The sequence below is a fragment of the Borostomias antarcticus genome, assembly GCF_949987555.1.
Source record: "Borostomias antarcticus genome assembly, chromosome: 10".
Classification (NCBI taxonomy): Eukaryota; Metazoa; Chordata; class Actinopteri; order Stomiiformes; family Stomiidae; genus Borostomias; species Borostomias antarcticus.
Window position 1 is genome coordinate 2085547 of NC_140243.1, and position 16872 is coordinate 2102418.

Here is a 16872-nt window from a genome sequence, read left to right on the forward strand (position 1 = left end):
TTATTTCCATGTCACACACCAATTGGTGCCCAGTCCATATCGGCTTAAGAGCCACATTTGTACAAACAAACCAAAATAGTTTAACATTAATAAACATACTTTTCTATGCATTTAGCAATTATATGCATCATCAGACACTAAACAGCAAATGTTTGATACTGTTGAATATTATTTGATACTCACATAAGAGCTTTTCAATGCTCATGTTTCACTCCAGTAGGATCCTAATAGGTGCCATGCAGTATAAGCACACAGGCCTGCCATGCTTTCATTTGGTGAAATTTCATAATACGTTCTAAACATAAGAGTGCTCACAATAGAAGAACCCTCTGTAAAGAGGTTCCATACAGAACATGTTTCTGGTTGGTAAGGTCCTTTATACGGTAGAACAGTCAGAAATAACCCTTTATGGTTACAAACACTACCTAATGGAGCTAAAAGGGTTCTAGAACCGTAGGGTTCTATATGAAACCTTTTTCCAGATGGTTCTGGACAGCCTACAATTGTTGTTATAAATTATTCTATATACAGGAAGCACTTTTTCTTGTTGTTCTTCTTTTTTAGAGTGAGACATGTTCTACTCAATTCAAGTTTTGCCCTGCAATAACATTCATCGAAGCACGCCACTTGCATTAGCCTATGGTATAAATAGAAGTTTGCAGCCTTTCGGCCTATAGAGCTAGTCTCCTAGGTGGGCCCAGCTCCTCTGGAGGAAGGCCTATCCCTCTCATAGTATTGAGACACTGCCTTGGGGTGCAAGACCTACAGGACAAAGTGATTTAGGCTATGAGGGCAGCAATGTACCTACCTACTTTACTTACCTACCTACCAAATCAACCTGTTAACCAAAATGATCCGACCTATCCGAGGAATGGTTTGACTCGTTCACTGAAAACTGCCACCAGTGTTTCTGCCCACCTGAGCACCAGCAGGCCTTGATTTTCCACATGGATGCTGTTGCCTAAAAAGAGATATGGTGGTAATAATATGCGCCATGTTGTTGTATATTTAAATGAAGTACTTAGACATACTGGAGCTTTTATTGATGGTAGACTGGTTTCCCAATCTCTTGTTCAAGTGACCTGTGACGAAGTCTAGGACTGGATATTGATCATGTTTCTGCTTTGATGGGAGACTCGGCTGTTGATAGGCTAGCCTTTATTATTAGTGTTGTAGTTCTCTATTGATAGGCTAGCCTTTGTTATTAGTTTTGTAGTACTCTGTTGATAGGCTAGCCTTTATTATTAGTGTTGTAGTACTCTGTTGATAGGCTAGCCTTTGTTATTAGTGTTGTAGTTCTCTGTTGATAGGCTAGCCTTTATTATTAGTGTTGTAGTTCTCTGTTGATAGGCTAGCCTTTATTATTAGTGTTGTAGTTCTCTGTTGATAGGCTAGCCTTTATTATTAGTGTTGTAGTTCTCTGTTGATAGGCTAGCCTTTATTATTAGTGTTGTAGTTCTCTGTTGATAGGCTAGCCTTTATTATTAGTGTTGTAGTACTCTGTTGATAGGCTAGCCTTTATTATTAGTGTTGTAGTTCTCTGTTGATAGGCTAGCCTTTATTATTAGTGTTGTAGTACTCTGTTGATAGGCTGGCCTTTATTATTAGTGTTGTAGTACTCTGTTGATAGGCTAGCCTTTATTATTAGTGTTGTAGTTCTCTGTTGATAGGCTAGCCTTTATTATTAGTGTTGTAGTACTCTGTTGATAGGCTAGCCTTTATTATTAGTGTTGTAGTACTCTGTTGTCAAACTACCATTTACATGTTTCACTAAACTGTGTTTAGCTAAAGGACCTTTACCAAAACCTTAACCTTCAAATGTTACTGCTATTTTCAGACACATGCAGCATCTTGTTTAATGATAAATGATTGATGTGTGGTGATATAACTTATGAGATATCAGGCTCTAATTTCAAGGGCTGGTTAAATTCCACTGCTGTGCTGCTGAAGAGAGTAAAATCCAGATGTTGTAATTTTAAACACTGGAAAGCTGTTGTTGTCTTATTATTCTTAAGCTATAATTGATACTTTTCCATTGACAATTTTAAATCAATTTCTAAATGCCCAGCTATCACAATTTTCAATAGGTTTCTATCAGATGAGATGAAAATGGAATATTCGAAACCCTCTCAAATTTACTAACACTTGCTCTGTCTTACTCCACTACTCAAAAGGTTACCGCCTGGCGTCCTATTTCACCACTAGATGGCGCTGTAGTCCACAGCATTGTTGGTATGAGGACAGCGCTCTGCATTGTCCTCTGTGGAAGTATAAAGCATTCAGCACGGGTGAGGTTAGCTACGCTGCGGTTGAATCATTTGAAATACATTGCTTCATGGAGGCCATATTGGGGCTTTGAATCTTTTTCTGCATCTGGTCCTTATGAATGACAGTGCAGGTAAACGTTTCTAGTGTAAATCCCTCTTTTCTCTCTCCCTTTCACAAATCCCACTGATGCACCCTGAACTGCCTCCACACTTTCAATACAACCTTCTAGTGAAGGCTGATCCTAAATGCTGAGGTATGGATGACCATGCAGTGACAACAAACTGTGTGACCAAAAAACATTTCCCTACGTCGCCCTCATGATTATGGCAATCAAGCAGCTTGACCTTTGTACTGTAAGCTCATATGGTGTCTGTACTCATTCTTAGGCAGTGTTATGTTGTTTTTTTTAAAAGAAGATATTTTAAGGCATTTCTGCTTTATTATGATAGAACAGTGTAGGTGACTGACAGGAAAGGTGGAAGAGAGAGAGAGAGGAAGACATGCAGCCAAGGGCGTGGACCGGTTTCAAACCCACGCCGCTGCAGTAAGGACTAGCCTTTACATGGTACGCGCCCCAGCCCATTGAGCTACTGGCTCCCCCAGGAAGTGCTATGTTTGTATATGGGCTGATAGGTGGTAGTCCAGTGGATAGAGCATCGGATCGGTAGCCAAACCAGTGGTTTGAGTCCCAAGAATGGCCACTTCAAAATGTAGGAACTTAACCACCATCTGGAGGGGTGGGGATGAGTCACGATCAATAACTGCCTGGCGTTGTGGCCTTGTGCAAGGCACCTAACCCCAACACTAGCTCCTAACATCCAGGGGGGCTGCTCACGCTGACTCTGTGCTCAACTCAACCCTGGAGGATGCCGTGAGAGGATGGTTGAAAAGACGCATTTCAGTTGTTCAAGTGACAAGTGACCATTAAGTTGTTATTATTAGGTGGGCTAGCTTGTAGAAGCTAGCCCAACTTGTAAAATTCCCACTATTTCTTTCTTACTTATTACTGTTCTCCACAGTTTTCTAGCCTTTAACTACTTTTTCATACTTTGTGCTAGAAACTTCATTCAAACTTTACAATGTTCATCGTCTTTAGCTGTTTCCCGGATGTATTCAGATTTTTGATATTTTTAATAGTTTTTTAGAAATTTAACTTTTAATAGTAATTTTTGTGCCATTGAAACTGCTGGTGGAATGTTCAGTATCATTATGTTTTTAGAGTGGTGGCAGCTGTTGCTTTGAAAATGTTCACACATTTTGTAAACTGCTGGCACTCCTACAGTTTTGAAAGCTCACACACATATTATACATTAAAACATTCCCACAACTGTGCTGATTCGGACAATGTAAGTATCTAAACTGTGTGACTTACCGTTTTTGAGGTATGACGATTTGTTCGGCCACTGCGCTCCCCATTAAAACATATGGTGCCGCACTAACTTTTGAGCTGCTAATTTAGCATTTTTACCCTTTCTCTAACTTGTCGCCATGGCTAGAGTTTTTAAGCTACACAGACATATTATACATAGAAATGTTCTGCAAGTTATCAGGATTCCTATGGTGTTAATATATAAGCTGTAACATTTATAGTATTTGCGATAGAGCTGTCTGAAGCGGACCATGTCTAGGATCAGAGTGTCAGTTGGGATTAGAGTGGTGGCAGCTGTTGCTTTTTTTGAATTTGTGTGCATGTGCAGCCTCTCTTAAAGGTACAGGCACCCTTTTATGTGGTAGCACAGAACTCAGCCAAAGTGGAATAGAGACACATGATCTGCACTGGTGGAGGCCGGTGGGTAGCCCGGAGAGGAGTACACTGTCCCTGACTGGCTATGACGAAAAGGGGCGGAGCCTCACAACCATGGTAAATGGTAAATGGACTTATATAGCGCTTTTCCACCTTAGCGGCACTCAAAGCGCTTTACAATGGCCTCTCATTCACCCATTCACACACACATTCACACACCATGCAAGATGCTAACCTGCTCATTGGGAGCAATTTGGGGTTAGGTGTCTTGCTCAAGGACACTTTGACATGTGGACAGTTGGAGCTGGGATTCGAACCACTGACCCTTCGATCATTGAACGACCCGCTCTACCAACTGAGCTACAGCCACCTCTTGCCATGCCACTACTCACGCCACAGAACCCACTTTTCAGCCCCTGAGTGGGCTAGAGACACACAGTCTTCAATGGTGGATGCATGGAAATTGCCCGGAGGTCACTGTACAGTCCCCGACGAGCTGTGACCCAAGGGGGCGGAGCCTAACCAGCACGCCACTATCCACGCCACGGACCCCACAATTCAGCCCCTGAGTGGACTAGAGACGCACGGTCTTCACCGGTGGGTGCATGGAGATTGCCCGGTCTGTAGTAGATCTAGCAGTAGCTGTTGCATACAGCTGCAGCAGCTAGCCCACCTCACATTTTCTCCAGGAAATGTACTTTCTAGTTTATTATTATTATTATTATTATTATTATTATTATTATTAATAATAATATTATTATTATTATTGTATACACAACCCACCATAATGCTTGCATGTAGGCAAATTGGAACTTGGGTGTGAATGCCTGTGACTGGCAGGCCAGCTTTCCTTAGCTAAGTGTGTTCTGTTTACTGCACATCTAAAAATACCATGGGGTTACATTCCCATAAATGTGCCCCTCTCCGGCCTGGTTGTTTATGACTTGTTCAGATTTTGGCAACCCTTGATATCTGCCTGGGGGGGGGGGGGGGGGGGTCTGGACACCCACCCGTTCAACTCTGTAGGTGCAAAGAGAGTGTGTTATAAGTTGGCCTAGTTGACATCAGTGTTGACCAATCGAAATAAACACATTATATTCCATTTTTGACCAAGTAAACCAGATGCTTTTAAAGATGTATGACATGGTTTATTCCCTAAGACTATAAAAAAGGCAAAATAAGCTTTTGCTTACATGTAGACCTATTTGCAACTCTTTCATCTATGCCTACAACACAGTGGCTGACTTTATCCTGTCATATGTGTCTGGCATGATTTTTTTATTTTTATTATTATTACATATTGCAGGACTATATAACATTATATCTATATAATTTACACAATTGACTATTGCATTGTGTCAGTCAAAAATGATCCCAAAACATGTTGCCTATTCATTAATCCATAATAATACCCTCTATTACAAAACATGCAAAAGCCATGTTTCCATCACATTCACCTAGGCTATGGTCATTCTAAGGCCCGGTTTAGGCCTGGGTTACAAAACTGCCTTACTAAAAACAAAAGGTTTGCCTTAATATGGTGCTGAAAAGTGATCTATTTGACACCAGGCTTCAGCAGCCTATAACCTTTTCTCAGAGAATTATTTTGAATGTAGATGAAAACGATGTCAGGAAAGTCTCAGAGAGCTTGCTTCCAAATATTTTTTGTAGGCCTTAATCTAAAATATTAATTACATAGGCTCATTTTTGAACATGAATGACAGTAACAACAGTCTCCTAAGAGATATGGCTCTCCTGAATGGAGTCTACCTTTAATTTAGGATGGGCTATATGATAATCATATATATATATATATATATATATAACCCTAACCCTGATAACGACGATGGTTACAGTAATACATAAAAGTCCAGAAGACAGATTAGCCTAAAATATATCAGCTTTATTGAAACCTTTTACAAGACAACATTAAGCAAATGTAGAAGGGTATACAATTAAGTGCAAATTTGTTGCAATTCATGTTATAAAAAGCTTTGTGTAGGCCTATGTGTGTTTACCTTTATATAGAACATTGTTACATAGAATATAATTAGCTTACACAAGTAATAAGAGCAAACACATTAAAATCGTTTTTGAAACTTCTTTTGAAGAAGAAACGGTCACAAGAGGAAAGCTTAAAGAGAAACGCCTAAAGCAAAGTGGTTTTATAAGCCTGGTGATTTGTTTTCATTTCAGGGAGGATTGGTGCGTGTGAGACCTATTCCCCACCAATAAGGTGAGTGAAATGTTTGTAACCTGACAAGTAGCCTACTTATGTGCATAGTTCTCTTGTCTCTCGGGCAGGTGAAAGGCCGTGCGATTAATTAATTAATCGCAAGTCCTATAATTAATTGTCTTTGTCCTACTATTCAGTTTAATTGTTTTTTTCTCCTCAATGATTGTCCACATTCACTTCTCCAGCGCGCATAGTTTCAGGCCCTGAAACAGACTCCAAGGCGCACTCACATCACGCACGGTTTGATGTCCTGACAAACACTCTGGTGATGATGATGGTGGTGATGATGATGATAGTAAGATCCGCCAGCCGACGGGTGGAATGACGAGATACCGTTAAAGTTCAACAAAAAATCCTTTCTATCGCAGACGTTAGATGAATGGCTCTGATAGCGCGGAATCCCCACTATAGAGAGAGAAAACAGGGAAATCATTAGGTTGTAGTGAGGCTATAGGTCTACCTATATAGGCCCAGGGCCATCTATATTCTAAATTCTGCTCTATAGATAAACTGTGCCTTTACTGACAAACAAAACAAACAAACAAATCTATTCGAACTTGAATTAGTAACTTAAAAAAAAAATCGAATTGTTTGATTGAAGATGTCAGGGGGGGGTAATGCTAACATATTTTGATTAGGCCTACAACACCATTTAGCATTCGCCTTTTGAACATTGTAATTAAGTCAAACGTAGGCTATTAGAATTAGGCCTATAGGTTAGATATGGACAACATACTTTATTTGTATAGGGTAGCCTACTTAGGACTGTTGGGCTATTACAATTTAGCACCAGCCAGCATTCTTTAATTCTGAAGCTAAACGGAAAACTCACATGACTTGACTTTGAAATCACCGCACACTCAAAACCTGCCGTTTTCAATGTTTATTTTAGCTGAGTCTTGCACTCACGTGCGTGTGAGCTCTACCCCATTTGTCTCCGGGCAGTGATTCGTTTTTAGAGAAACTTTAATAAACTTCCATAAACAGATTATTCCATTGCATAGATCTAGCCTACGTAGGCATAGGCCTAATTGGTTGTCAAAGATAATTCAGGCCGTAACCGGGCTGTTCTCCTTATTATGGGCCCAATATCCTCTTTAGCAATAACATAGCACATGATTAATCTTTGTGGGCCACATACAATTTTCATACTTTAGTTTTAGTTTACAACGGATAGCCCTTTATGTAGGCCCATGCCAGCAACACAGAGCCTCATCAAGGTCATAAGGACTCCAGATGTGCCGCGTGCACGTGCAGTACGCACCGAGAGAGCAGGTTATCCTCTAGGGCCGTAACCCTACTGCCTCATACAACATAGAGACAACATACTACTCTGACTGACAGTGGTTATGAGGCGTGTAGAGTCAGTTAGCACAGATAACGGCTTGTGTTCAAAATAGTTATTAGACATCGCGTAAAGTTTAACAAGGCCTTTAGTCTCATGCGGATATTCTCTGGCTGTAATTCTCTCCAGTGTGGTCCTTGTTTAGTTAACCTCCGCGACCCCTCGGGTTTTAGAATTAGATCTCCCCTCGCAGAAATCCCCGGACCTTTGTAAAGCCTCAGTGAATTAGAAGCATGCTAAACAAGATGAACTGGGTGTAGGGCGTGCATTTGATAAAACAACAAAAGCGATTAAAAAAAAATACACGAACAATTAGATCACTGAATCTACTATTGGCCTCCTTCGGGCCGTTCATATGCTGGGAGCGCACCAGCATTTTCCCTTTCCAACAGCAGGCAGTGTCCAGCGCAAATACACTGATGTGCCTTTTTGTTAAGTCACTTTTGCCCAAAGTTATTAGACAGTGGAATTGTTAAGGCCGCTATTTTTCGAGAGCCACGCATGATCGATTTCTATAGGCCTTGTCCTATTAATTGCACTTTTAGAAATTAGATGGAGCTTAGTAGGCTAGTTTCCAGTGCGAGTCATTGTTGACATTCATATGACTATAAGAATTATCACATTCATATAGGTCTACTTAATAGACTACATTTCTGGATACACTTAAAATTCAACGGTCTGTTTACGAGGGTGCCACGAAAAATAAGTCTACCCGTTGTCGTGTCTCTAGCCTTGAGAAAATATCAAACTGGAACATGTAACTTTCTAAGAGAGGGGTGACAGTTTGAAATATAGCCAAGAAAAGCCTACTAATACCAGAAATGGGTAGCCTACTATTGCACTATTGAATATTTAGTCTACAGGTTACAGAGCCTAATATAGAATTTTTGTTTCCAATTTTGCATAGTCAAAGTCAGTAAAATAAATGATTGTAAAACTGCATAGATCTGCTGTGCCACGCGCGTTTAGACATTAGGCAGTAAGACCAGTGACCTGACATTCATTCTTGTGATGTTCCTTTATGCTCAATATTACATCCCCCTACATGCGTTAGGACTATGTGCAATTTCCCACAATAGCTTGATGCGCAAGACACGTTTGATTGGCCTAGTCAATTTTACCTGATATATCGGAGGTATCTCTACCATTCTGGTGCAGATAGCTCTGTTCCAGGGAGTACGGCGACATGCCGGAGTGTAAACCGGAGGACGCGGGGCTGCCGGAGGCTATAGACTGCTGCTTGATGTACGGGGAGCCGCTCGGAGATGCCCAGTGTCCAGAGGTACTAGCGTATGGGGAGTGGCCGTCCAATGCGCTGGCCATGGCTGGAGAGGAGGGCACCGGACTGCTGCTGCTGTCCGGTCCGTATTCCCCGTTGGACGTCACTGGACAGCTCGCCATGTACGTTGACCCGGGGCTTGGAGACATGTGGGGTACGTGGTGTCCACCGCTCAGACCATCATAGCCCCCGGCCATTGAGTTGGTCATCATGTCCAGGTTATAACCGTTGCTGTGACACGCGAGAGATGCAGAGGGCGCCTGGAAATCAAAGCTCTGCGGTAAGATGGAAGTGCCGAAGCCGATACCGTTCATCATCCGGTACATGGGCTTTAAAGCTTGGCATTTTCTCCGGAATCCACGTGGTCTTCGACGAAAAGAGCCCTCTTCGAACATGAACTCGCTGGCCGGGTCGATGGTCCAATAGTGGCCTTTGCCCGGCCTACCCAAACCTTTGGGCAGCTTAATGAAGCACTCGTTCAGTGAGAGGTTGTGCCGGACCGAGTTCTTCCAGCCCTGATAGGACCCCCTGAAAAAGGGGAACCGAGCCTGGAGAAACTGATAAATCTCACTTAGCGTCAGTCGCTTGGTAGGGGAGCTCTGTATTGCCATAACGATGAGCGCGATGTAGGAGTAGGGTGGCTTCTCAGGTCTCCTCAGGCCGGAGCTCGCTTTCTTTCCCTTCGCGCCGGCCGACGAGCTCTCCGCGGCGGCTTGTGGGCTCAGCATGGTGGGGTGAAGGACACCGGACGCCGGGCTGGATCTCAGAGGAGGCGGTGGATCCAGCTGCTGCTGAGAGGTCTCGGTCGTCATGTCAGCTCCGCTGACGCACAACTGGCGTAACTGAGCGGTGATGCGCGGAGCGAAATGGAAGAGAGAGGAGGATACAAAGATGTATAGAAAAGGAAAATCCTGCACGTTTCTAGGGTGATAACGTGTAAATGTCTTCTCTCGACGTCCGTCACGAGCTGCACGTACAGCCACTGATCCTCGGAATCCCACAGAACGTTGGCGGGGAGGGAAAAGGTTGTTCCTCGTTCAATTGGACTCTCCCGCTACGCAGAGAATGCGCATCGAGTGCGCAGTGACAGAGTGAGAGGGGGAGCTTGGTATCTAGTGAGATCTGGGTATAACGCAGTGTCCTGGAGTTCAGTCCGACTCAAGAGCTCCGGTGGGTGTCACGGTGGCGGTGAGTGCTATGTTGCGCACCGGGTGGCCATCGCTCGCCTTAATCCTTAAAGAGGAGGAAACGCAAAAGTCCTCGACTGTAGTAGTGCGCGCGGTCGCCCTGCCAAACAAAGCGCGACCACCTATCATTTCATAAATCTTTATTTCCTGTAAGAGCCCCCTCCTCTGCACTCTCTCCGAATCCCCTGAAATCAGTGACGACGAGAGACCCCCTCCCACAAGACCTGGCCCATGTCCAGTCATCACGGGGCGGGCGGTGCTGCAGAAAGAGCCCCCCCCCCCCCCCACACACACACAGTTTTCACCCTCTCTCTCTGTCCAGTTTGGACATCTCAAATACACGCAATTAAGCCATCTATCAAACCCGCCCCCAAGACATTCCAATCAAGAGCGCCGCACGCCACGCGCGTAAAAGGTAAAGAACTCCGTTTCTCCCACTTGCACGATGAAGCCTTGAGACCAGACCACTTGGGCTACACGTTTAATTAAAATGCAGCATATACCCTACAGTGAAGATCGGACAGTTTTATGTTATGAAATTTAGTGAGTATATGCTAAGTTAATTGCCCATCTGTGTCACAGTTAGATACCAAGTAGGCTTACATTTGAGAATAATGACCTCTTTGACAAACTCCCAGAAACTTTACCGTTAGGCTATATTCTCTCAGAACCGGTCCGTGAGAGTCACCACACAACACGAAAACAAGCTGTCGCACGGTGCTGATCCAGGGAGGGAGGTGGTCGCCCTATGCATACGTGTTTAAGCGGGGGGGGGGTTGTTCTGAGTAAATGACTTTGACATGAGTGGAAGCAGGCTTTTTCCATCAAGAGCGGCCCTGGATACCACACACAGCGCTAGTGTCAGTTTACCGCCCCGGGCTGGAGCCGGTCTCCTGGGCCCCGCGTTCATTAGACAGAGAAAACCCAAATTAGGCGCGCGGGCGCAGACAGCTTCCTCCCCTATGGAGACATAGGCTGCATATTTGTTGAACACAAATTACGTAGCCTAACTTTTACATTTAGCCTAATATAGCCTAAAAAACGAAGGAAAGCTGTGTTCATGAAATTATGATGGGTTAACGAAAATACACGTCCATGCCTGTTCAAAAATGCTCAAACACATTAGTGGCATATCATAATTGCATTGTTTCTATTATTTTGATAAAAGTAAATTCTGCTTTCAATCCAACCAGTAGGCCTATAGAAAAATGTAGGCCTACGTTTTATAGTATGCAAATAAGTGACGCAGAATCGAAAAGAGTTAGCCTATTAAATTCCACAATGCTATTTTGATATTCATTTGATTCTTTATTTTGCTATAGGTCTCGTTTTCAACTATGTCGCCGGGGAGCGGGGGTGTGACCGACACTATCCGTCTAAGTTTAGATATAAGGGATTTTTGAACAATGACCATCGACAATAACCCTCGCACTTCACAACAGAGGATGTGCGGATAAAATCATTTTTCCACCATGACACAGAAAAGTTTGAAGGACCTAATGGCCCCAGAATTTCCTGCGACATCAAAACGTCTGACCCCATGCCGCGATCAGGATGTCTTTGCAAGAAGAAGAAAACTTTGTTCTGCGCCAGAGCACTTTGAAGGCCGTCCACTGCTTATATTGAGTATACCATACCGGCAAAATCAATGTTAGCTTTTAGAAAGATTCAGTAAACAGCGTTCATGTATGTTCATTTAGTTAGTAAGAGGTGTAGGCCTATACATTTGCATTTTTATTTTATGTTATAAGACCTGCATTAATGAGGAAAATGGTTGGCATGTTTGTATGTCTACACATAGGCCTGCTGCTTTATTTTTTTCCGACAGAATGTAGGCCTAAGCCAGAATCAGATTAATTGGTTGGGCTACGTTATAAAGACCCTACAGACAGTGTGGGGAATTGTAAAGTGCAAGCTAAGCCTTTCACTTTTTCATATGTATTTTTTTCTTATTGGAATTCAAATAGCATAGGCTTTAACAACAACAACCAAAGCAGATAGCCAACAACGTGTTCTTATCAACATAGTCATATCATGAAGCTATAGGCCTACATAATAATGATGTTCACAACAGAAATCTATCTGCACATTTCTGTCCATTTTTCATCCTTTACAAGCATGATATATTTTATTTTAGCTATCTTGCATGCTTCTGAAATGGAAATGAAAAATGCATCTATCTAATTTAAACACGCTTGAAAGTATGAAATTGCTTTATTAAGACTATAGCCTAGAATATATAATAGCCTAGCAAAGAAGGAACTTCTTGGTCCTTCCCTCGGACGCTTCCGGCTGTGCTCGTGCATTGTATCCCGCGAGCCTCTCTCCGTGCAGAGGTCACGCGCGGTTCAGCTCTGGACTGACAGTCTGTTTGGACATTTGAACGCTGTGCCTGCAGGGAACAAAGTTGGGTTTAATGCAGTGAGCCGAACTTAGAAATGACTCTGTGTTATCCAATCTTTGAAACATGTTTTATATAATTTGATTTGTGTGGAGATTAAGACTCACTGCCCAATACCTCTTTTGTCTGTTGTGCGTGTTGGTTTAGAGAAGAGGGCACCGTGAGCCTAGGACTCCCAGGTGTGCTGTTCCGGAGTTTCACCTGCAGGTTGCAGCATTGTTCCTGAAAACGCAACCCACTCACCTGTCACCTGGCCTAGGCCAAGTCCTGGGAATAGTTCTATATTCGTGAGGGGTTTGTCTGAATATGTGCGTGTGTGTATGTTTGCTAATGAACAACTTGTTTTGGTTTTAGGTGGAGGGTGAGGATGCTGCCCTGAACTTGAGTGGTCAGGGCCCGCATGAGAACGGTAATTTACTGACACCATTAATAACTTATACCTCCTCCCGATTCGTGTCAGAGACTCAAACTACCTAATTATGCATAGCCTATGACAATTACTGATCGTTGAATTGCCTTAAGATAGACCCATCAAATGCGATGTGTTTTTTCTCTGTCTGTAACGTATTGAGCATCGACTGCTCTAGTGCTCATTCTGGTCCAGATTGTCAGGCTATACCGGGATAACAAGAGGTATAAAGCTCTATTTATCTTTTGTGCAGACTGGTAGGCCTAATTGCATCTTTAAAATGTTTATTAGTTCATTATTATTATTATTATTATTATTATTATTTCATTTATACGCTGAAAATAAAATAAGGCTATTATATTAATTGTATTTGCTTAATAATTTGACGTGATGTTAAAAAAGAATGTTAAATCAAGCGTCCATAAAAGTCATCATGCTTCGGTTGATATTGAGGATCTGCTTCAGGACCGTGGACAGCTCGAGACAGCCACGACGTCAAGCCTCTCCTGACTACGTGTAGGCTATGGAATGCATTTACATGTAGCATTTAATTGTAGTAATTAGTGAAGCGTTTCTAGTAGATATTTTAGCTCTGCTGAGCTTGGAGAAGGTAGTTGTTAAATATAGTTTGGGTTTTACAACGTAGCCTAATTAAGACTATTTTCGGTTTCGATTTTTCGGTTCTTCTTGCATTCACAATGAAGAAATGGTCTAACGTTATCAGATATATTATTCAGTCCATAATGTATTGGGCACGTATGACTTTAATTGCAATAGCCTAATAGTAGGTTATAGTTTATAATTATGACTATGTGTTATTGTCTTTAATATATATAGCCTAGCTGTCACATTTAAGAGATTTCAATTAAATTGCTGATTATTTGAGTACAATTTGTAAATAATCAGTGGTGTCTGACCTCCATTTTGTATAGGCTATTGTATTCTGTATTTTGCACTGCTCATTTGCACTGTCCTGTCTTTGCTCTGTCTCGTCTTGTCCTTGCTCATGTCTATTGTTGTCTGCATCGCTGTTATGCACCATTGAACCAGAGCAGATTCCTAGTATGTGTATACACGCTTCCGGTGACACCATTGTGTTATAGTAGCCTATATTGCTGAACAATAGAATAACCTAGCTTTATTGATCAATTTCGAAAACGAATATTTCACTCCCTGCTTCACACAGAATGCCTTGATTATCAGTTGACTGTTAACAGCAAACTGAAATGTAGGCTATAGATAGATAGATAGATAGATAGATAGATAGATAGATAGATAGATAGATAGATATCATACCGTAGGATAACAGGCGTGAATATTTTGACTGCATATCTATGTTATTATTCCAATATCTTGCCTAGCTCTAATATGGCCTGTTATATGTGGCCTGTTATATGTGGCCTAATATGGCCTTAAATGTCCTGTTAAGGAATAAGCTTCGCTTGACTATAGTATTTGCCTACACATCATTGCTGTGTCTTAAAACAGTCTTATCTTGCTGTTTTTGATATTATCATGGATTGATTTCTTAGATGTTCTTGAATAGGCTATTGAATGACTCATACTTAAACGATCCATTCTGTCTTGACTATTTGGAAATAGCTCAGTTATGCTGCCCACAACAATGCAATGAAGGCATACTTTTCTATGCCTGGCCTTCAGATAAATATATATTGGATCTTGATATTCTATTGATCACCCACCACCATGGAAACATGCCTTTACACAATAAAGACAACTCTTTGTGTACATTTAGTTTCTCACATATTTTCAATTTTTTATTCATGAAAATACAATTCATGACTCAATCTTTATGAAAACATACAGTGTATTTCCCTGCTCATAATAAGCAGCCATTTTAATCACTGCTCCGCATTTTCATTATATTATACAGCAGGTCATACAAAACATCAACACATAAATATATTAAGATTCTTTAATCATGTTGCCACTTAGTAGCCGTCGTACAGTAGAAATGACTCACGATTTCACACACACACACACACACACACACACACACACACAAACACACACACACACACACACACACACACACACACACACACACACAATGGAATGTCATAACAGAGCCGCAACTAATTTGCTTCGTCCTAACATCCAAATAGAAATAGGCCTAGTCAAGAAAACGTTATTCACTGCGAAACCTGTCAAACACAGTCCAATCAATGCACTGAAATGCATTTGAAGACCGTAAAACTAATAGCAAACCAGAGCCAATGAAAGTGCACACAGTTAATAGATACACAGAGATACACATACAGTCCCCCTGTAGCCTGTAGGTTTTATAAGAGCAATGAGTCTATCTGGAAAGGATGACAGCCTCCCCCTCGCACGCCGGACATCTTGACAGGGGAGAACGCCTCAGAGTTCCCCATAGGCTGTGACGTCAGATGGAGAGAAGCGAGCGCGTCCCTGTTGTGCTCGCCGCCGATGGCTGCGTGTGTCAGGCTGCACCTGTACGCGTGCATGTGGGGCGGGCTGGAACCGACCTGGTATGTGTGCTGTGCGCACGCCATAGCGGCCGACTGGTAGTTCAGAGTGAAGGGTAGCATGTGTGCGCCGGCGGGCCAGTAGAGCCGGCCACCGGGGCGGACACTGTCTGTATTGGTGTGGCAATCCTCTCTCCTTATGAAGGGATTACTGAGGATACTGTCGATGGCGAAAGAACTGGAGAACCTGGCGCCTGCCTTCTCCTCCCGGGGGGGCGCAGCGGGGACGTCCTCGCTGTGCGTCTGGGTGTCAGTCTCAATCTCCTTGGAGGACCTCTTACTGATGCGCTTCCTCCGGCGGCGGAACACCCCGTCTGCGAAGGTGTACTCGCTGTGCGGATTCAGCATCCAATAGTTGTCTTTCCCCCAGGGCCGGGACGGGTCCCGCAGCACTTTTAGGAAGCAGTCGTTCAGCGATAGGTTGTGGCGGACTGAGTTCCTCCAGCCGGTGTAACTGCCTCGGAAAAACGGGAACTTCTTCATTAGGTAGTCGTTGATTTCAGCCAGAGTGAGCCGGCCGCTGCCAGAGTCCCGGATGGCCATGGCGATGAGCGCGATGTAGGAGTAGGGGGGCTTGGGTCTGCGCGTGTACGGCTTCCCCTTCCCCTCACTGCGGAGGGCTGCAGGTGCAGGGCTGTTGGCCACGCAGTCTCCGTCTGAGCCCAGCTCATCCCCGGACAGGGGCGAGGGGACACTGCCCTCGGCGTCACTACACACATCCAGAGGCTTCTGCAAGAAGTGACTTGCGGAGAAAACTTCCAGTTTCATTTTCAAAAAGAAAAAAAAAGCAATCTTCCCTCTCACCTGTTTCAATCAGAGGTCCGTACGCGGTTCTCTTCGTCAGGCGCTTCTGTTAGAGGAGAGGCGCAGGTGCAGTGGGTGAAGTCTGGATTGGAAACTGACTCGAAAGCACAGATCGCTTTCAGTCCTGTAAAAACTCTTGTGTGGAGAACCGGGAGCCACCCGAACTAAAGTCTGTTGCAGCTGAGTTGAGATTTGTCTCCGGAGACACACGCGCTGCGTTATAACATAATCCCTCCGCGAGGGACTGCCCACGGGAGGCGGGGTTTCCATCGCGGGCTAATCTTCAAACCCATTGAAGTGATACAGGGAGGATAGTCTGTGGATGGTATACACGCAACGTTGTCGCTCACACGCGACTGAATAAATCAGCAAATTAGGAATGTGACATTTGCCGGTGGAAGCCCTGCCTAACCGAGCTCCCGTGTTTCTGGTCTCTCTTACGCGCACCTGTGGGGCTCGCTCACCTGTGTGGTGGAAAAAAATAGCCTGTCTTCTTTCGCACGAGGTGGCGTACGTTTACCAGACACAGAAAAGGGCGGTTTCTGAGGAATCTTAGGTCAGTCTTTTTTCAAAGTTTATCTAGAATGACTAATAAATACTATGATATAATTATTTCCAATATTTGAATCGCCTTTAATCTTTGTCAAGTCGAGATTTATGGCTATGTGTATTACCCTAAACCTGTATTT

The 16872-nt window shown here is 43.2% G+C and overlaps 2 protein-coding genes across 2 annotated transcripts; both read right to left on the minus strand.

Annotated features, from left to right (window-relative positions):
• Positions 1–6474: 6474 nt before the first annotated feature.
• LOC311314437 (forkhead box protein F2-like) lies at positions 6475–9684 on the minus strand (the record flags this gene model as incomplete). Its single annotated transcript, XM_084444790.1, has 2 exons — positions 6475–6653; positions 8715–9684. The coding sequence occupies 2 exons, from the start codon at positions 9682–9684 to the stop codon at positions 6475–6477; spliced, it is 1149 nt and encodes a 382-aa protein (XP_084300916.1).
• A 5025-nt stretch (positions 9685–14709) lies between these two features.
• On the minus strand, positions 14710–16346 carry LOC311313849 (forkhead box protein Q1-like). Its single transcript, XM_084444068.1, has one exon. It carries the CDS (start codon positions 16145–16147, stop codon positions 15173–15175), a length of 975 nt encoding a protein of 324 aa, XP_084300194.1. The 5' UTR covers positions 16148–16346; the 3' UTR covers positions 14710–15172.
• Between the last annotated feature and the right edge of the window lie 526 nt (positions 16347–16872).